The sequence below is a fragment of the Epinephelus lanceolatus genome, chromosome 12 (genome assembly GCF_041903045.1).
Source record: "Epinephelus lanceolatus isolate andai-2023 chromosome 12, ASM4190304v1, whole genome shotgun sequence".
Classification (NCBI taxonomy): domain Eukaryota; kingdom Metazoa; phylum Chordata; class Actinopteri; order Perciformes; family Serranidae; genus Epinephelus; species Epinephelus lanceolatus.
The window spans coordinates 43,339,665-43,360,440 of NC_135745.1; the positions used below are offsets into that span (position 1 = coordinate 43,339,665).

Consider the following 20,776-nt stretch of genomic DNA (forward strand, 5'->3'; position numbering starts at 1 on the left):
AGCACTTAACAAACCAGTAAACAGACCAGTTAACAAACCAGTCCATAAAGCACTTAACAAACCAGTAAACAGACCAGTCCATAAAGCACTTAACAAACCAGTAAACAGACCAGTCCATAAAGCACTTAACAAACCAGTAAACAGACCAGTTAACAAACCAGTCCATAAAGCACTTAACAAACCAGTAAACAGACCAGTTAACAGACCAGTCCATAAAGCACTTAACAAACCAGTAAACAGACCAGTCCATAAAGCACTTAACAAACCAGTAAACAGACCAGTTAACAAACCAGTCCATAAAGCACTTAACAAACCAGTAAACAGACCAGTTAACAAACCAGTCCATAAAGCACTTAACAAACCAGTAAACAGACCAGTCCATAAAGCACTTAACAAACCAGTAAACAGACCAGTTAACAAACCAGTCCATAAAGCACTTAACAAACCAGTAAACAGACCAGTTAACAAACCAGTCCATAAAGCACTTAACAAACCAGTAAACAAACCAGTCCATAAAGCACTTAACAAACCAGTAAACAGACCAGTCCATAAAGCACTTAACAAACCAGTAAACAAACCAGTCCATAAAGCACTTAACAAACCAGTAAACAAACCAGTCCATAAAGCACTTAACAAACCAGTAAACAAACCAGTCCATAAAGCACTTAACAAACCAGTAAACAAACCAGTCCATAAAGCACTTAACAAACCAGTAAACAAACCAGTTAACAGACCAGTCCATAAAGCACTTAACAAACCAGTAAACAGACCAGTAAACAAACCAGTCCATAAAGCACTTAACAAACCAGTAAACAAACCAGTCCATAAAGCACTTAACAAACCAGTAAACAAACCAGTCCATAAAGCACTTAACAAACCAGTAAACAAACCAGTCCATAAAGCACTTAACAAACCAGTAAACAAACCAGTCCATAAAGCACTTAACAAACCAGTAAACAGACCAGTTAACAGACCAGTCCATAAAGCACTTAACAAACCAGTAAACAGACCAGTTAACAAACCAGTCCATAAAGCACTTAACAAACCAGTAAACAGACCAGTTAACAAACCAGTCCATAAAGCACTTAACAAACCAGTAAACAGACCAGTTAACAGACCAGTAAACAGACCAGTAAACAGACCAGTCCATAAAGCACTTAACAAACCAGTAAACAGACCAGTTAACAAACCAGTCCATAAAGCACTTAACAAACCAGTAAACAGACCAGTTAACAAACCAGTCCATAAAGCACTTAACAAACCAGTAAACAGACCAGTTAACAAACCAGTCCATAAAGCACTTAACAAACCAGTAAACAGACCAGTAAACAGACCAGTCCATAAAGCACTTAACAAACCAGTAAACAGACCAGTTAACAAACCAGTCCATAAAGCACTTAACAAACCAGTAAACAGACCAGTTAACAAATCAGTCCATAAAGCACTTAACAAACCAGTAAACAGACCAGTTAACAAATCAGTCCATAAAGCACTTAACAAACCAGTTAACAGACCAGTTAACAAACCAGTCCATAAAGCACTTAACAAACCAGTAAACAGACCAGTAAACAGACCAGTCCATAAAGCACTTAACAAACCAGTAAACAGACCAGTTAACAAACCAGTCAATCAGTCAAAAAATGAGTCAATAAACCAGTAAACAAACAGTTAACAAACTAGTAAACAAACCAGAGGTGGGAGCCTCTATAGTCAGTAACCAGTATAACCAGTATAACCAGTAGTGTTACCTGTGTTGGGGTTGCAGGCCTCGCTGTGTCCGTTACAGTTGCACAGCTCACAGGAGCTGAAGGCTCCGAGCTCCGGTCGGGCGCGGCGGTATCCCACGGTGCACTGCTCACAGTGTTGCCCCTGGTAACCCTGAGGACAGGTGCAGCGCTCCACCCAGCGGGCCGGAACACCTGGACCCCGCCTCGCCGTTACCAGAGAGACGTCGTCAAGGTAACCGGCACCTGGAGAGACGGATTCATTTTTACTGTGTGTGTGCTGTTTGTGTATTTTTTGTTGTGTGTTTGGTGTTGTTGTTTGTTTATGTTTATATTGTTGGTTGTTGTTTGTTTGTGTTGCGTACTCCTCTCGCTGTAGGTGCCGCGGATCTTGATGGCGGTCAGGTTGTGAAGAAGTTTCTGGAAGTCGGCGTGGCTGATGGTCGGCCTCCAGGGGTAATCTGTGCTGTCATGGAGCCTGAACCACAAAACAACAACAACACAGATTATGAGTCTGGATTTAATCCAGATTACAGATGAATCTAAAACTAGATGAATAGATTATAGCCAATAATCTGTTAAACTGATCCAGATTATCAGATCATCACACAGACAAAGCATACAACAATCTGTGTGGTGTATTACAGATGGTTTTATCGAATCTTAATCCAGATTATATTTGTAGAGATTAACAGAATTTTAAATTGGATGCACAGATTATGACAAAAAGAAAAACAACTAAATCCTCAGTAACAGATTATTAGAACACATTAAAACATCAGTCATGAAAAGAAAATCAAATTTAATCCAGATTAACAAATTCATTATCATATTTTAAAACTGCGTGTTCAGATTATGTCTGAAATCCATCCTAAATCTGAACTAAATAATCCAGATATAGTCTAACTGGTGGCGCGTGACTAGTGATGAACAATGGGTAATATAAAGAAAACTTAATTCAGTTGCACATAATTTAACTAAAATGTTTTACAATGCAGATTAATTCACAGATTATGACCAAAAATCTGTCACCACATTTTAAAATCAGACTAACAAACGACTGCAAACATCGGCCCAAACCGGATCAGATAATCTGACTGGTCTCACCTGAACACGTATGTCTGCATGTTCTCGTTGGGGTAGGCGTTGCCCTGGGCGATGAGCGGGACGGCCACCCTCAGGTCGGCGCCCTCCAGGACCAGATCCTCCGCCGACAGCCGAGTGTCCCGCCGATCCACCCGGAAACTCAGACTCAGGTTCTGTCCGTAACTCAACATCTGGTTCCCCAAGAACTTCTCTGTGACGAACAAAAAAAAAACACCTGGATGTGAAACACTGAGTGAACATCAGCTGGTCAGGTAAACTTTAAAACGTCCGAATTTTATGTCTTCAGTCATGTCTGGTCCGCACTTCAGGGGTTAAGATTAATGTTAGGATTAGGATTCAAATGAGGCAGTGGTTCACTGATTGTAGGTGGATTTTAACCCTACGACCTTCTCGCTATGAGACGACAGAGCTTTATCCAATGAAACTAAAGTCCTGTTTCCACCGAGCAGTTCAGTTCAGTTCAGTTCAGTTCAGTTCAGTCACATTGTTTCTGTTCCCACAGTGAAAGTTGTGGATGGTCCCAACAGAAGCGTTCCTTAGCGTCCCCATGTTTGGTCCCCCCTCTGTTGGGGTACCTAGCACACAGATCTGGTACTAAAAGGTGGAGCTAGAAACCCCGCAGTCTGATTGGTCAGTAGAGGACGGTCACTCTGGTTTTATGTAACCTCTGTTCATACATCAGTAAACTACAACTATAAAATGAAAGAGAAAAAATAACTTCATTCACTGGGCCGACTGCCGGCAACTTTTAAGGTGGAACGTTAACTTGTAATGTTACTCAATGCATGAGTTGATGACGTGAATCCATCAGCACACCTTAAATTTCACTGTGACAACTTTGACCATCACTTTAGTTTTTATATGACACACACTTTTAGTAATGACTTTAAAAATATAGATGAATTTGGAGCGGATTATGTGAAGGTCATATATTCTAATCCTCACTTCCTGTGGGCTACAGCAACACTAAACCCCTGAGCTTGCCTGAGAAGGACTAAATGCACAAAGCTGCTATTTTTAAATATCCCATGGAGAGAGACTCTCACTGCAGCCTGTTCTATTTTGTTGTGAAAATGTGGGCGTGCAGCCTCGTTCTGTGGACGATAAACCAGGTGCAGACTTCCATCTGTGTCACCGCTGATGAGGAAATACAGCGAGTGCTGGACGGAGCAGTGAGTGACAACAACCCCGCCCACATTTAAGAGGACTGTCTGAACACACCCAGGGTCTAGGTACCATGTCTGAAGACTTACTGCTGGTTCCACAGGTACAAAGTCAGAGTGAGTCTCAAATCACATCATTCTGCTCTTTTTCTTCTTCGTCTCCTTAAAAACCTCAAATTACCGACAGACGGTGGAGCATTATCGCCAACACTTCGGCTTCCATTCAACACAGTATTGGTACTTGTGGTTACATCCAGAGGTGTGCCACGTCATATTGATGATGATAATCCTGGAATAATTTTTAATAAGATATAAAAAATTCATACTGTGATACTTGGACTTGCTTACATATTGTCATACTGTTACCAACGGCAACAACAAGCATGACGGAAAGCAAAAAGATCAGCGACTCCTTGGTGGTTCCAAAAACAGCAGCAGCTTCAGTAGTGTGGAATAAACTGTGGCGTCCTGAATGTTTTACTTCTTAGCGCTCAGAGGGAACTCATTCAGCGGCTCCTGATACGCCTCCAGATGGCATCAGTTTGAAATGTTGCCGGTAACAATGTAAGATAAGAGGCTAACGGTCCCTACAGGGCCGGCGGGAGAGGAGGTGGACGGGTCCAACAAACGCTGGACTTAACTCTGTAACAATGTCAAGCCAAACCAAGATGTTTTTTTCTAAACTTAACCACCTGCTTCTGTCGCACAAGCAAATGAACGTGAATGTGCTGTGTTTTACTGACGTTAGAGCTTTATTTTGAAAAAGACTGTCTGCGTCTAACGAGCAGAAACTGCACATTTCCTGTGAAAACACAAGTTTATTTTGAAAAGACACGATACATGTAAGAGGTGTACATTCACACGCCGCCCCGGAACGTCAACAGACGCAGGAGGAGACCTAGTGCGTAAAAACTATGATGTTTGACGAGTTGGGATGAGAACGTGTTGGTGTCACGTGATACTCATAAAACAAAATGGTCAGACAGTTTAGATTAGTGATGCTGGACATATTTTGAACGTATTTTGAACAACAGCCATAATAATGTGCAGCCAAAAGCGTCCAGAACATTCTGTTGATTCCAAACTGTTTCCAGGCCTGGAAAAGTTTTCCAGGAATTTCCATGGTGATGTTTTAAAAGGCAGGATTTTCATATTCAAAATGAGCAAACATCTCTGATCTCAGCTCCCCTCCCAGTTTTCCTGAGGCCAGTACCTGAGTGCTCACATCAGGTTCAAGTTTCCCAGGTGTAGCTCAGCGTTAAAGTTTGGTGGAGCGGCTGGTTCTTCTTCTCTTCTGTCACAAACTGTAGAGACGGCTACAGACTCACACGACTGACACGTTTGTGTGTGTGTGTGTGTACCTGGGGCTACGAAGTACATGGGGAAGTAGTCGTCTGAGATGAGGGAGATTTCCTGTCCGCTGGGAGACCACTGGACGGAGACACTGGAACCATCACGCTGCTGACCGCTCCACTGCTCATCATCTGACACACACACACACACACGTTACAGCACTTTACACCAGCAACACACATCACCGTGGTTACACTTAGAAACTCTCCTCAGTTTGTTTCCCTGCGTGTCGCCTGCAGGGGGCGTTACCTCTGTAGAAGGAGGAGGTGACGGTGTGGACGCTGAAGCCCTCGGCGCTGTCACACACAGACGAGTGCTGGAAGCAGAAGCAGGGGGTGCAGCCCTGAGGGTTGTTGGGGTCCAGGTTGAAGTAACCCAGTTTACACCTGACGGAGAGAAACAGACAAACATCACTCCCTCCACATCTGAAATACAAGCGGTCAGGGCGCCCAGCGGCTTGGTGGGCAGAGCAGGCGTCTTTTATATGAAGGCAACGTCCTTGCTGCAGCAGCGGGTTTGCTCTCGTCACAGCCAGACTCCATTGACAAAACCTGTAATTCTAGCTCACTGAACACAGGAGCTGCTGGTTGACTGCTGCCTCCATCAGGTAGTTAGTGTGTGTCACTGTGTGACTTTGGTGAATCTGAATTAACCCTTTAAACACCAAAGTCACACAGTGACACACACTAACAGATGGAGGCAGCAGCAGACCAGCAGCTCTGTGTTCACTCATGTTAAATCACTGGTTTTCTCAGTGGAGTCTGGCTGTGAGGAGAGCGATGTAATGGTTTCATTTTCCTGTTGTAAATCAGTCTGACATGATTCAGGTGAAGCAGTGAAAATATTCTAAATACAGCGTACACTTCAACTGATTTTTTTAGGTGGCTAACATATGTTTTGTTGCTGACTCCTCCACAGCAGGATACTGTTTAGCTTCTACGTCAGACTCCAGCCTGCTTCTCCAAACTGACATCTACTGTCTGTAATGTAGTGAAAATGGATAAGTAATTAACCTTTACCCCGACACAGAAATATCTCCGTCTGCAGGTTATGTTTTTATGAAGTCTAAAGGTCCAGTGTGTCGGATTTACGCTGGAATTCCACTGGATGGAGCGGTGCAGCTCCACAGGACAGCGGGAGTCACGAGGACCCACGAGATCTCGCAAATTCACGCCTAATCGGGCAATACAACAAGATGTAGTTTCTATGAACAGAAACACAAAACCAGAGTCGTAGGAAGACATCTGGGTGCACCTCCATGATTAACATCTCCTCGTCCATGGTGTCAACGGGGTGAAATGACATCTGAAAACCTCTGACCTGTTGACTTCAGGCCTGCCTCCGCCCATTATGACATTTTCAAGGTGTAGTGCAGGGAAATATGATCCGCCGTGAACACTGTGTATTTTATTTTGAAAATTAACCGGATGTTTTATTTTGTTTCTGTGCACGACTTCCTGCCCCGCACGATCTGCTCTGTGCTAATTGCTGCGTTGTGCTCCAGCGTCCGGCAAAAATACAAGCTGAGACGGAGCACACACATTGACTAGAATTGAAACAGTTTGGCGCCGCTACCGTTCTGGAGCGCAGACGCAACCAACACGCATCTGGTGGAATTTGGGTGTTAGTGTTATCATGTTGTGACGATCGCAGATTACAACCAGCTGATTTACTCCAGGAAACACTCTGAATAAAAACGTTTCACCTTCAAGAAAATCAGTGTGTTTCAGATGCTGCTCGTCACAGAGGAGTTCTAACTACGGTGCCTGATCTGAAAATACAAGACCTGAATGTCTTGATCTAGAGTCAGTGTTTGGTTTGTCCCTTGTGGGCTACTGTAGAAACATGGCGGTGCAACATGGTGATCTCTGTAGACGAGGACCTGCTCCCTGTGTAGATATAAACGTCTCATTCTGAGGGAACGAAAAGCACGATTCTTATTTTCAGCTGATTAAACACTAAAGAAAACACACTGATTATAAAACTTGAGTCACATCATCATCACTGTCATCTTCATCATATATAAACTGCACATCACAGGGTGAATTAAAACCCGCTGACAGCTACATGGCGTCACTGAGCAGATGTCGTCACTGTGTGAGTGTGTGTGTGTGTGTGTGTTACCTGTCACAGCTGAAGCCCTCCACGTTGTCTTTGCAGCGACACTGTCCCGTGTTGACGTCACACTCCTGAGTGCTGCCAGATGGCGAGCAAGAACAAGGCCTGACACACACACACACACACACAGGAAGTCAATGAGCCAGATGATAAAACATCAGGAGAGTGTGAGGCCCAGCAGACAATCATGAAGATCTAATAATGTTGCAACATGTTGTATTGTTCCAGCAGGGGGCGCTCAGAGTTCAGTCTGTGCTGAGTGAATCATGATTAACATCAAACATAGTTCAGGAACATTGTTTTCATCTGACACAAAGATCTCAGAGCTGCAGCGACTCATCTCTTGTTCCTGAGGACTGGGACAAAACCTGACTTTTTTGATTCATACGTTTCTATTATCATCATCATCATCATCATCATCATCACCAGCTCCCTCCCACAGTCCAAACACATGCAGGTTAATTGGTGACTCTAAATGGCTGCTTTAGGACACCCAAAGGAAACACTGGGTGTGTGATAACGTTTCCACCAAACAGCTGTGAACTGTCCAGATATGCAGAAACCTTCAGTGACTTGTGTCGTCTTGTTTCCCCGTGCCTCCAGTCTTTGTGCTAAGCTAGGCTAAACACATCCTGGACCTCTGCACTGGACGCTCGCGCTGCAGCTAAACATTGTGTTGATTATTGATAAATCTGCTGATTATTCTCTTTATTTATTTATTGTACAGTTTAACTGTGACGTCTTGTTTAATTTGTTCAGAACAAAATCAGAGAGAGGAGAGAAAAGTGAGGGGCGGAGCCACAGACTGTTCCTGCTCAGAAGAATTACTCAAATGTCAAATGATTAAGTGATTATTAATTGCTGCAGATACATTTTCTGTAGACTGACTGAGTGATTAATGGTTTCATCTCTGCTGCAGACTAAACTAAAATCCTTCTCCTCGTCCGATGCATTTGGAGGCAGAGATGTGGAGGATTTACAGAAATGTCATACTGCTCCTTTAAAGCCGGATCACTGAGCGTTGGTCCGACAGCAGGACTGTGAAACATTTTCTCTGGACATCAAAACATCAGCGTCACACACCTGATCATCATCAAAGCCCAGTCATTAGTGGGTTTAGCAGCAGCTGTTGTTACCTGCAGCCGGCCTCGGTCAGACTGTGGTACCCTGGCTGGCAGCGGTCACACTTCTCTCCGCTCACTCCTGGTTTACACGCACACACACCTCTGTTGTCACACTGAGGAGACTCCGAGCCTGAAAACACACACACACACACACCACGTGCAAACAATCAGCTCCCATTAACAAACCATTACAGGCTACAACTGGTGTAACTGGGACTCACACAGCAGCTGCTTCACATTAACCAGCGGTTTGCTGCTGCCTTGGGTTAAATACCACCACAGCCACAGAGCTCATAGCAGAGGTTTCACATGTTTTCACTCTCGCTGTGCTTCATGTGCACTCGCTCACACGCTGAGGAGTGTTTTCACAGTTATGACACATTCTTTAATGGTTCCTCGTTTTCACAGCAGCATATTTGTCTCAAATCTGAGCTCACGAAGAGAACGGGCCAATGATGAAGGTCAAGTTAGGGAAACCTTGCAGCATTAAAATCATTATTTGTGCAGGTTAGACAGACAGTGGGAGTTTTTCTACAAACTCCAACATGAGAGTCTGAGTTCATGTATGACCCTGTGACGGTTTGAAAACATCCTGTCAGTGTCTAAACTCAGGACACGTGCATATAAAACCGAAGTTTGGCCGTGAGTAAGGGCTGCCCCCTAACAGTCGACCACAAAGGTCATTAGTCTGCAAGATTTCATTTTTCACGTAAAACGTGAGAGCTGTGCCCTGTCAAAATAAATCAAAACTTTACTTTGAAAGGACAGACACAGGAAATGTCCATGTCCATGCTCAGCAGTCAGACAGGGGTCAGGTTAATTTCCAGGCCTAATCCTGACCCATCTGTTTATCTAGAGGCCAAAGATGTGTGGTGTCACAGCTGAGAGCTGCTGTTCTTCCTCTGGACACTGAGAAGATTCAACAACAGGTTAGAAAACTCATTTATATCTACGTCTATAAAACGTTTAAATAACAGCAGATGGAGCCACACCAGGCACTGGATTATTATGATTTGCCTTTTTGTGCAGCTATTTTTAGCACTTGATGTTGTTTAATATGTCAACTCACCGACACTGTTGCAGCCGCAGGGCAGGCAGCGGCTGCTGCTCGGGTCTCTGTAGTAGTTGTCGAGGCAGCGTTCGCAGTTGGGCCCGTCGGTGTTGTCGGCACAGTTCCTGCAGTGACCTCCGTGACCTGTGGCCCGGTACAGCTCTGCATCGAAGTAACACTCGGCGCTCTTCCCGTTACAGTCACAGGCTGAGAGACAGAAAGAGTGAAACGTTAACGGGAGTCATAGTGAAGTCCAGCCTACTGTGAATCACCGTCAGCTCTGTTGTTACAGCACTGAAGTGAGCAGTAAGACTTTAGCACCAGAGGCAGGAAAGCAGTGAAGTAGATGTAGTTCTGAGGTGGTTCTATCAGGTCAGGTAGAGTAGTACTATGACAGCAGCAGTAAAGCAGTCTCAGCAGCAGTAAAGCAGTCTCAGCAGCAGCAGTAAAGCAGTCTCAGCAGTAGTAAAGCAGTCTCAGCAGCAGTAAAGCAGTCTCAGCAGCAGCAGTAAAGCAGTCTCAGCAGTAGTAAAGCAGTCTCAGCAGCAGTAAAGCAGTCTCAGCAGCAGTAAAGCAGTCTCAGCAGCAGCAGTAAAGCAGTCTCAGCAGCAGCAGTAAAGCAGTCTCAGCAGCAGCAGTAAAGCAGTCTCAGCAGCAGCAGTAAAGCAGTCTCAGCAGCAGCAGTAAAGCAGTCTCAGCAGCAGCAGTAAAGCAGTCTCAGCAGCAGTAAAGCAGTCTCAGCAGTAGTAAAGCAGTCTCAGCAGTAGTAAAGCAGTCTCAGCAGTAGTAAAGCAGTCTCAGCAGCAGCAGTAAAGCAGTCTCAGCAGCAGTAAAGCAGTCTCAGCAGCAGTAAAGCAGTCTCAGCAGCAGCAGTAAAGCAGTCTCAGCAGCAGCAGTAAAGCAGTCTCAGCAGTAGTAAAGCAGTCTCAGCAGCAGTAAAGCAGTCTCAGCAGCAGTAAAGCAGTCTCAGCAGTAGTAAAGCAGTCTCAGCAGCAGTAAAGCAGTCTCAGCAGCAGCAGTAAAGCAGTCTCAGCAGCAGCAGTAAAGCAGTCTCAGCAGCAGCAGTAAAGCAGTCTCAGCAGCAGTAAAGCAGTATCAGCAGTAGTAAAGCAGTCTCAGCAGTAGTAAAGCAGTCTCAGCAGTAGTAAAGCAGTCTCAGCAGTAGTAAAGCAGTCTCAGCAGTAGTAAAGCAGTCTCAGCAGCAGTAAAGCAGTCTCAGCAGCAGTAAAGCAGTCTCAGCAGCAGTAAAGCAGTCTCAGCAGTAGTAAAGCAGTCTCAGCAGTAGTAAAGCAGTCTCAGCAGTAGTAAAGCAGTCTCAGCAGCAGTAAAGCAGTCTCAGCAGCAGTAAAGCAGTCTCAGCAGCAGCAGTAAAGCAGTCTCAGCAGCAGTAAAGCAGTCTCAGCAGTAGTAAAGCAGTCTCAGCAGCAGTAAAGCAGTCTCAGCAGCAGCAGTAAAGCAGTCTCAGCAGCAGCAGTAAAGCAGTCTCAGCAGCAGTAAAGCAGTCTCAGCAGCAGCAGTAAAGCAGTCTCAGCAGCAGTAAAGCAGTCTCAGCAGCAGCAGTAAAGCAGTCTCAGCAGCAGCAGTAAAGCAGTCTCAGCAGCAGCAGTAAAGCAGTCTCAGCAGCAGCAGTAAAGCAGTCTCAGCAGCAGTAAAGCAGTCTCAGCAGCAGTAAAGCAGTCTCAGCAGCAGTAAAGCAGTCTCAGCAGCAGCAGTAAAGCAGTCTCAGCAGCAGCAGTAAAGCAGTCTCAGCAGCAGCAGTAAAGCAGTCTCAGCAGCAGTAAAGCAGTCTCAGCAGCAGTAAAGCAGTCTCAGCAGCAGCAGTAAAGCAGTCTCAGCAGCAGTAAAGCAGTCTCAGCAGTAGCAGTAAAGCAGTCTCAGCCCCAGTAAAGCAGTCTCAGCAGCAGTAAAGCAGTCTCAGCAGCAGCAGTAAAGCAGTCTCAGCAGCAGTAAAGCAGTCTCAGCAGCAGCAGTAAAGCAGTCTCAGCAGCAGTAGTAAAGCAGTCTCAGCAGCAGTAAAGCAGTCTCAGCAGCAGCAGTAAAGCAGTCTCAGCAGTAGCAGTAAAGCAGTCTCAGCAGCAGTAAAGCAGTCTCAGCAGTAGCAGTAAAGCAGTCTCAGCCCCAGTAAAGCAGTCTCAGCAGTAGTAAAGCAGTCTCAGCAGCAGTAAAGCAGTCTCAGCAGCAGTAAAGCAGTCTCAGCAGTAGTAAAGCAGTCTCAGCAGTAGCAGTAAAGCAGTCTCAGCAGCAGTAAAGCAGTCTCAGCAGTAGCAGTAAAGCAGTCTCAGCAGCAGTAAAGCAGTATCAGCAGCAGTAAAGCAGTCTCAGCAGCAGTAAAGCAGTCTCAGCAGCAGTAAAGCAGTCTCAGCAGCAGTAAAGCAGTCTCAGATCCAGTTCCGTCGGGTCACTCGTTGTCGTCCCACCACATAAACACAGGCCTGAGTATGAGCGTGCTGAACGACGTGAATAAAAACTGCGCTGAAGCATTAAACAGGTTAAATGAGGTGAAAACTCAGCTGTTCTTCAACATGTCAACGTATGATCAGGTTGCTGCAGCTTCCTGTGCTGACGTGAGAGCTGCAGGAAAGATTAACTCGACTGTGGGAGAAAAATATTCCCCGGACCCTGTTAGTCATGCATCTGCACTGTGATGTGAAGGAGGAGCTGACAGGAACTACAGCTCCCACAATCCCCCAGAGACTGCCGTGACTAAGGCTTTAATAAGTTTCCCCTCTGCAGGACGTCATCATGTGATCTGTTCTGAAGGTCAGAACTTTCTACTCCTCTGTTTCTGTTTCTGTGTCTCCATGTTGCAGCTTTTGGACGTTAAAGCTGCTGATTTGATTTGTTCAGCTGGTGCGAAGAAGAAAAGTTTGATGATTTACAGTGGATGAAGTCATGGCTGTACTTTGAGAGGTGGATATGTGAACTGCACTAGACTCATACTAGTATTAGCAGTAATCACAGGTGCAATAAAGCAGCAGTGGATGTAGTAAAGCAGCAGTAGATGTAGTAAAGCAGCAGTAGCTGCAGTAAAGCAGCGACACCGCTGAGTGGCAGCAGACTCACGCAGACACTCGTTGGCATTGTCGGCGGTCGCTCTCCTCCACGGCCGGTCGTTGTAGAACGGTTTGCAGATGTTGCAGTCGTCGCCATCCGTGTTGTGTTTGCAGTTACACACCAACCGTCCTCTGCTGTTCTTCACACACTCGCTGGCGTGGCCATTACACTTACACCTGACGGCACAGAGACACACCTGTTACACCTGGACTACACACATCCATGAGACTGTAACCAGCAGTAAGGTCACCTTCAGCTAACGTTAAACACACAACACAAACACAGACAACACAGAGTTCACCACAGAGCTTTAAAAACTTTAGATTTCACATCTGAACTCTCAGAGTTCACGCTGAGCACACGGTGTGGTTGTTGTGATACTGTTTTTGGTTCTGATGAGGTTTTTCCGCTCGGTGGCTCTGAGGAAATGTTTTGCTAACCCTCCTCGGGGGGGGGGGGGGGGGGGGGGGCGGGGGGGGGGTTGGCTACAGGACAGGACTTGCTCAGCAGCCACCTTCAGTTATTGTCTCAGGTGTTTCTTGGCAGAGAGTGCTGGAAAAACTGACGACGAGGAGCAAGACTGAAGCTGAGGCTGTCAACACCGTGCTGCTGGACGGCCACAAACCTACGTGAGTCACCGTCTGCAGTTCCAGTCGAGTTTTTATGCTAATAAACCTCCTTCAGGCAGAATGAAGAGCTCGCACCTGAAAAGAAAAGACGACTGTCGTCCCTCTTTGTGCAGCTGGACTGTAGACGTCTGCAGGGTGCCGTCATTTCATGATCCTGATTAAACTGATCTAAAATAAATAAACTGTAAGAGCTGGTGTGCTCATTCTGTTTGCAACAGAAACTTAAGACTTCGTCCTTTTGCACCATCACGTGTATGTGTGTGATGACATCATTATGTTATGTCAAAAAGATGGTTAAAACACTGACACCACCGTATTGACCCGTCATGGCCGTGGGACAAAGTAATGCGTTAGGTTGTTCCCACCTGTTAGGAATGAGTGTGAAATCTTTTTTTATGAATTTGATTTGTGTTTTTATTTTTTAAAATCTGATGGAAAAACATTTATGACATAGTTTAATACTTTTACCAGTTACTGTGGTTTATTGACTTGTGCAACGATTTAGCTCAGGTCGCGCAGATCTTAGCGACATGAAGCATTTAAAAATAAAATGACGTCACAAAAGGCAAAAACACCAACATATGCCCAGTTTCTAAAGCAGAGTTCACAGGGTTAAAAAAGAATAAAGCCCCGACGGGTTGTTTCTTCACATTTCTGTTATTATTCATAACTTTTATTTGTGTGTTGGTTGATGATCTTTGTTGGATGGTTGGATGAGATTCTGCTCTCTGCTGAGAGACTGAGAGTAAAACCAGTCTTGTTCTGAGTTTCCCGTCTAACACAGGGCTGCAAGTTAAAAAATGTTGGGACAGTTACGGGGCGTCTTGAAGCAGAGAGCCTGGATATGTCAGAGCTGCTGTGATTGGCTGTCCCACTCAGCTTCCAGGTGAACAAGTTCAGGTAAATCACACTGGAGCGAACAGAGGAAAAGAAACCCCTCCTTGGATAAATAAAGGCTGAATTCTGCAGCTCTGACAGGTGCTGCAGCTCAGGACTCTTCCCTTTTCTTCCGCCCGTCATGTCGGTCGGTCCGCCCCATTCTGGTTTCCCTGTAATCCAGCCCTGCCGGCCAGGAATGCCTGGAATGCTGGCTGTGTAATGGAAATCTGCTCCACATTTCAAACAGATTATGGCTGTGGAGGCTGTGCAGCGGCAGCCTGTCTAACACTCCTGTAATGCCTGTCGAAACCTTTTTTTCCCCCAGACGTGCAGGAAAAGGAGTTCTTGTGTGGACTCCTGCCCAGGCCACAGGGAAGCAGACCACACAGTGACACATCGAGAGCAGCACCCACAAAACCACCTGACCACACTCAGTCATTCAGGAGAGTCTCCTCTGTCTGAGCAGGTCTCATGAAGCTGCTCAAACTTGTTAATCTAATCACAGTGGGACTACTCATGGTGGCGGAGTGCTTCACAAGATAAAACTCTCAACACGCACCATGGAGCTGCAGAATTCATCACAATATGGACTTCATGGGGTCACTGACGACGCCCAAAAGAGACTAACTTCAGATTGCATTCATGAAATCTCTCCTTACCGTCCTCCCACAGCGAAGTCAGAGATGGCGTAGTAGTAGGACTTGAGGACCTTGGGGTCGTTGAAGACCTCGTCTCCGAACGTGTTGAGTCTGTTCAGGGTCACTCTGATGTCGGTGGCCGTCACCCAGTCCTGCAACAGACACAACGTGGACACAACATTAGAGACACCAGGCCTGTCATTTAGCAAACACAGACAGTCTGGCAGAGAGCACGCGGCACATATAACCTTCAGTATGACATATTACATATTTCTGTGCCCTTACTGTCCCATAAAAAAAAGAGGAAAAGGATTTGCATGTATGAAATGAATACAATTAATAATATATTGTCTTTATTTAACTTCTTAACTTGCCCTGTCAGAAAACAGCCTCGTCCCAGACAAAAATTCACAATTTTAAACTAATAAAAAATGTGTTGAAAGCCTCCAAAATCTAAAGCTAACAGCACGCACTGAGAACATTGGTGTCAAAATGTGCTGCTATCATCGTCTTTGCTTTAAAACATTGTTTTAATAAAACTGTTTAAAGACCAGATTTTTGTCAGCTCTGTCAGATTTCTACAAAAACATGATTTGATGAGGAACAAAAGGGTTTAGCTACATCAGGTGTGTCTGAACCATGACAGGTCGACTGCAGGCCTTCTGAATCCAAACTAAAGAGGAACGATGGTCTGATGGGCGGCGGTAGATCTGTCCGTGGGGACTTGGCTCGGAATCCAGAGGGTCGCCAGTTCAAGTCCCCGTCCGGATCAAGTATGGAGCTTGGACTGGTGCCATGGTCAGTGTCACTCTGACATCTCTCCATTTAATACATGTATAAGTCCGGTTTGTGTATGTGTGTGTGTGTGTATTTCATGTGTGTGTATATGACTACAGAGTGAAAAAAAATTGAATTTCCACTCTGGGATCAATTAAGTTTTTCTTCTTCTCCTTCTTCTAAAAATGAGTCTTTTGATCAGCATTAAGAGAAAAATGAAATGTCTCCTCACTACGACTGCTGGGACATGAATAAATATAAAACTCTGTGTCGATAATCGAGACATTGATCTTTAAAAATTGATTTCCCAGCCTAACAAATCCAAAAAGGTTTTGTCCCAGTTCTTAAGAGGGAAAGATAAAATGTGACGGTTGGTCTTTGTGGTATTTGTCCTGCCCCGCCTCCACTGTATTTGGACTGGTACAAAGTGACAGCTACGAGTGCAGCATTTTACCAAAAGCTGAACATTTTTCAGCTCTTGACGACCTGAAAGAAACGCCAAACACACAGTGCTCAGACGCTCAGCGCCTCGCCACGCTGCTGGTGTTTGTAGCAGAGTGTAAATGCAAAGCACTAAAAACATACGCCAGTGTCAGGAAAAAAACTCTTCTTTTTGACGGGTGGAGGCTTCCATGGGTTGTTTTTTCCCCGTGCTGGTAGGCGTACTTCTGTATTTGACGTTTAATGGCAATCTAGAACATGGTGTAGGTGTATACGCTGCACCATCAGGTGACCATCGTCATGTTTTCATAATGTTTGCATCAACTCAGAATACGTAGCATCAGCTCTTGTGACATCACTCTGCAGCAGAGCCTCATCCTCCTTTAGAACAGAACGGATCAAAGATTCCATAATGACATGGATGCATCCAAGTATTACTTCTGATGAGAGTTCAGAACTCACAGAAACAGCTCAATAACTGAGTGTATAAGCAGAGAATACAGAGAGTGAACCTTTACAATGATAAAGGAGGATAAAGTCCAGCTGAGGCTGATGTGAGTCGTCAGTTCTGCAGGTATTTGCTCATAAACTCAAGAGTCTGACAGATTTACGTGCTGACCTGATGATGGCGCTGCATGGAAAGTCAGGGCCACAGTTCTTACACAGTTCTCACCCTGAGGGGAACATGAATGATGAATCAGATTTTAGAGCCAATAGTTGTTGGGATGCTTCGGTCCGAGCCAAGCAGCCGACCAACACGTCTGTCCCCGGAGCTGAAGCAAACACAGATGTGTAAAATCTTCTTCAGATATGGACGTTCAGTGAATTGCTAAAAGTTTGGATCAGGATTCTGCAAACAGGGAGGTGGTCCGAGTTCTCAGGCTGTGGGAAACACTGACGCAACACCGCAAACACTCAAACTGTGACATTTTTAGTGAAGTGGAATTTATTTTCTTGGCGTCACGATACGAGCGCCAGATGGAGAGACTTACTGCCGGACACCTGTTTAGTTTCGGCCATCGCCAAGGAGGATAAAGAAAGTTACTCAACATCGCGCCTGTGTGAAAGGCTCATGGGAAACTGGGAGTGAAGGCCAGAGATAGCTTTGTTCAGTATCAGCAGGAAGCTTATCAGGCCCCGAAGGTTTTTATTCAGCGGAGTGAGAGCTCGTAGCAGCTGTTAGAGGACAAACACAGATCTGAACAGAAACCACCGGGTCTGTCCGGACGTCTCTGCTCACAGAACACGTGCAGAAACGTTAATCCATGTTAATGTTAATGGTGACAGTTTCCAAATGTCTCTTCTGCAAAAAATAAAAACGAAGGCAAAGTGTTGAAATATCTGCTGCCAGCCGACTGGCCTCCTGTCAGATCTGTTTCTAAGATTCAAAGAGAGGACAGATTCAAACAAAAGACGGTTTGAAGGAAAGAAATCTGCCGTAAAACGTCACAGAGGACGCAGCAGGACTGTTCAGGATATGTTCAGTGTCCGATGTACTGTACATTCATCCTCCTACTCAGGAAGCCTTCTGCCTCCTCCTGTGACTTTGACACGCTGATGTTAAATCTTCATATAACTGCTGGGAATGTGGAACAGATTTCTGCCCTCAGCTGTGACTCACAGTGAACCGCTTCACCCAGAGTCTTCAGCAGGAAGCTGACCTGACAGAATACGGTGACCTCTTCACAACCTGGGTCTCCTTTTCACAGATGTGATGATCCTTCTGTCAGCTGCAAGTGATAAGTGTTTCCCCGCTGCGTTCAGAGCTCATATCGACTTAACTCTCCTGTGTTGTGAACGAACCCACAGATAGAAGAGCAACTGCATTACAATCACTGCAACGAGGGAGTGTGTGTGTGTGTGTGTGTGTGTGTGTGTGTGTTGGGGTGTGTTGTGGCTCTGGATGTCGGAGCACCTCACCCTGTCTCTGGATATACTCCAAAACAAACTGTTTATCCTACTTTGTACTACTATTACTACTAATGTGCGTCTGCTTGACCCCTGTGGAACCTCTCGACTACAAGTCCGAGCCCGTCGCCCACTTCGCTGGGTTTGTTACTTCAGATCATGTTTTTTGTGAATTTGCAACATGCAAGCAGCGACTTCAGGTCCTCTCGCTCATTTGATCACGTTTTACCGGTCGAGGAAAAATGCTGTACATGTGAGAGCTCTGCAGGGTTTTAATTTGGGAGTGACAGTCACTGGTGGGACACGATGCTGCCACTATGTGCTCACAAACTGCTTTTATAAAACAGACCGGAGGCGTGTGATCGCTGTTTTCTGGTGTTTAAATCAGGAAACATCTGATCAGTAAATCAAAGTGAGAATCTGACCAACGTCCTGACTGGGTTCAGTCAGGACTGAGGGAGCGTTAAAGCTCAGCTCTCAGCTGTGTGAAGTTCGTCTGTGGCCAAACTCTGATGCTTACTGGCAGATATCCTGTTCCTGGTTGACATGCGGCTCTGATGAAGGATGGTCATTGTTGAGAACGCTGCAGCAGCTGCTTTCTCAGCTGGTCAGTTATCTGCAGCTCTCTGAAAGCTTCCTGCTGCTCGCTGACGCCCGACTCTGTCTCTCTTTATGATTCATGAAGAATCCACTCGTATCGTCCGTCCGTTCGGCAGCTGCAGCGGTCCAGGAAGCTGGTGCAGGTCCTCGGCTGAGTCGACGCTGTTTAAACTGAAGTGAACATTTGTTTGCCATCAATCATCTGCAGCTCTGTGCAGAGACGTGAGTTTTCTAGAAGGAAGAATGCTGCCTGACGTTAGAAAGTCCTGTGAGAATCACAGAGATTCAGCTGAGCTGCAGCAGACTGCAGGCTGGGAACCAGCTCACACTGTCCACCACTCTCCCAGTACATTTACTGCAGTAGTTCAGTCTGAGGTTAGTCAGTCTGAACTACTGATCTGTTCTAGTTAAACCTGCAGGTCGACCAGCACATCACTAGTTGATTAATAATAATTATTTATACCTCCAAATGACACACTACAGCAGTCAGCTGGGTTCAGAGCCCACTGGTTTATGCCACAGGAGTCCAAAGTTTTCTGAGTGAAGGGCCACATTAAATCTTGACAATAGAAATCTATGTTTCATTTTGACGAGACGTGATGTAATTGTTGGTGGTGGACTGTCGGACACTGACAGCTTGTAATGATCTTCAGATGCCTGATGAGCGACAGGCTGGTAAACTCCAGTAAATAGTCTGCACCAGGATCTTTGGGTTGGTGCGAGTTGTGAGCTGTAACTCAGCAGTAAATAATCAGCCGTGTGTGTCTGACTGTGGATGGTGGAGCTGCTGAATGGATTTGTGGAGTTTGTTAGTTGCAGCGGTGGCTGTTAGCAGCTAGCTCCACTCGCAGCCTTCACAGCTTCACCCCGCAGGACTCCACTCAGTCCGGACTGGAGAAGGTTTGTGGGTTGATGGTGTTTGACAGGCAGGTAGGAGGCTCAGTTATCTGTGAGTGTAGCTGTGCTGTAAGTAAACAGTCTGAACTCAGATCAGTTTTCTCTGACAGAGATGAAAGTTTAGCTTGAATCACCAACTCTGTGAGAGGACACCAGTTTAAACCTCCAGACTAACATGTTGCACATGAAGAAACAAGTTATGTTTCTGCTTCTCAACAGTCACATGGATAAGTCAGAGTTTACAATGAACCTGGGGACAAATCCTAGTTGGCTCACATTAGTTATTTGTTGAGAGCATAAATAGACACATGTTGAGCTTTTCAAATGATGATCAGTAAGTGTGTGCTCGTAAATCAGCCCTTAAACCTGTCACACACTGCTGGAGACATGACAGTTTGGAAGTGTGCAGGAATTATTTGTCTCATTATCTGCTGTTCAGCCTATCACAGCCTGATACACAGTCTGACAGGCTGTGATAATAAACGTATGGTCGGTCCCTCTACAGCCTGTACATATACATGTCTCTATCATCATGTGGTGTGTGATTAACATTTAACAGACCTAACTATCAATAACTATTTAACACATTTTTTCCATCAGTTGAAAAACCTACAATGTCACGTCTGTATTGCAATGAACTGTGGGTAATTAAATCATTAAATCAGTGAAGTCTGCAGAAAGTCCACTTGAGGCCCCTGTGGACTGGACGGATTGTAGCTTTGGAGCCCTCAGCACTCCCAGACTTCCCGTGAACGCGCCCACAAAGTCTACGAGTCTGCAGGTGTGGAGAAGTGCGAACATTTGGGTTCAGCCCAACAGAGTTACCAGTGACTTTGAGGACAAATCATGTGAAGCAGTTTGAGCTGATTCCTGTGTGCAGGTGGGTCAGACGGCTCTGTGTGAACGGAGGTTGGTTTTTATCCAAAAAAGGCCTCCTCGTGGGCAGTTTAAGTCCCCCTGTAAAGTACAGCGTTCAGTATATGAGGGGTCAGTGTAGGTCAGAGGGAAGCTGAGGAGTTTTAGAGTCTGTGAAACTGAACAACTCAACCCGACAGAAACTCATCACAGGTCCATGTGACGCTTAATAAATCCACATTTAAGACTGTTATTGCACTTTTTTTGTTTTTAATTTAATTCTGACGCACAAGTTTCTTTGACTTCAGTCGGGTTGTTACTGCAGGGCCTTCACTGGTAGTGGAGTATTTTACTGCAGCCTGAGTGCTTCCTCCACACTGCTGAAGTATTTATACAAATGACACAATCTGAGAGGTCTCATCGAGATGTGACACCTGTGACTCGCCTTTATTTTGAGG

At 45.4% G+C, this 20,776-nt stretch overlaps 1 protein-coding gene across 1 annotated transcript in view; it reads right to left on the bottom strand.

Annotated features, from left to right (window-relative positions):
* The window catches only part of lamc1 (laminin, gamma 1), a 77,954-nt gene that overhangs the window by 11,850 nt on the left and 45,328 nt on the right, over nt 1-20,776 (bottom strand). Inside the window, exons 3-12 of the mRNA XM_033650568.2 lie at nt 14,862-14,992; nt 12,704-12,870; nt 9,659-9,847; nt 8,602-8,719; nt 7,472-7,570; nt 5,597-5,733; nt 5,356-5,478; nt 2,832-3,021; nt 2,090-2,202; nt 1,749-1,970 (exon numbers count right to left, since the gene is read on the bottom strand). Coding sequence (XP_033506459.2) covers nt 1,749-1,970; nt 2,090-2,202; nt 2,832-3,021; nt 5,356-5,478; nt 5,597-5,733; nt 7,472-7,570; nt 8,602-8,719; nt 9,659-9,847; nt 12,704-12,870; nt 14,862-14,992 — 1,489 coding nt within the window. The remainder of the gene's footprint in view (nt 1-1,748; nt 1,971-2,089; nt 2,203-2,831; nt 3,022-5,355; nt 5,479-5,596; nt 5,734-7,471; nt 7,571-8,601; nt 8,720-9,658; nt 9,848-12,703; nt 12,871-14,861; nt 14,993-20,776) is intronic.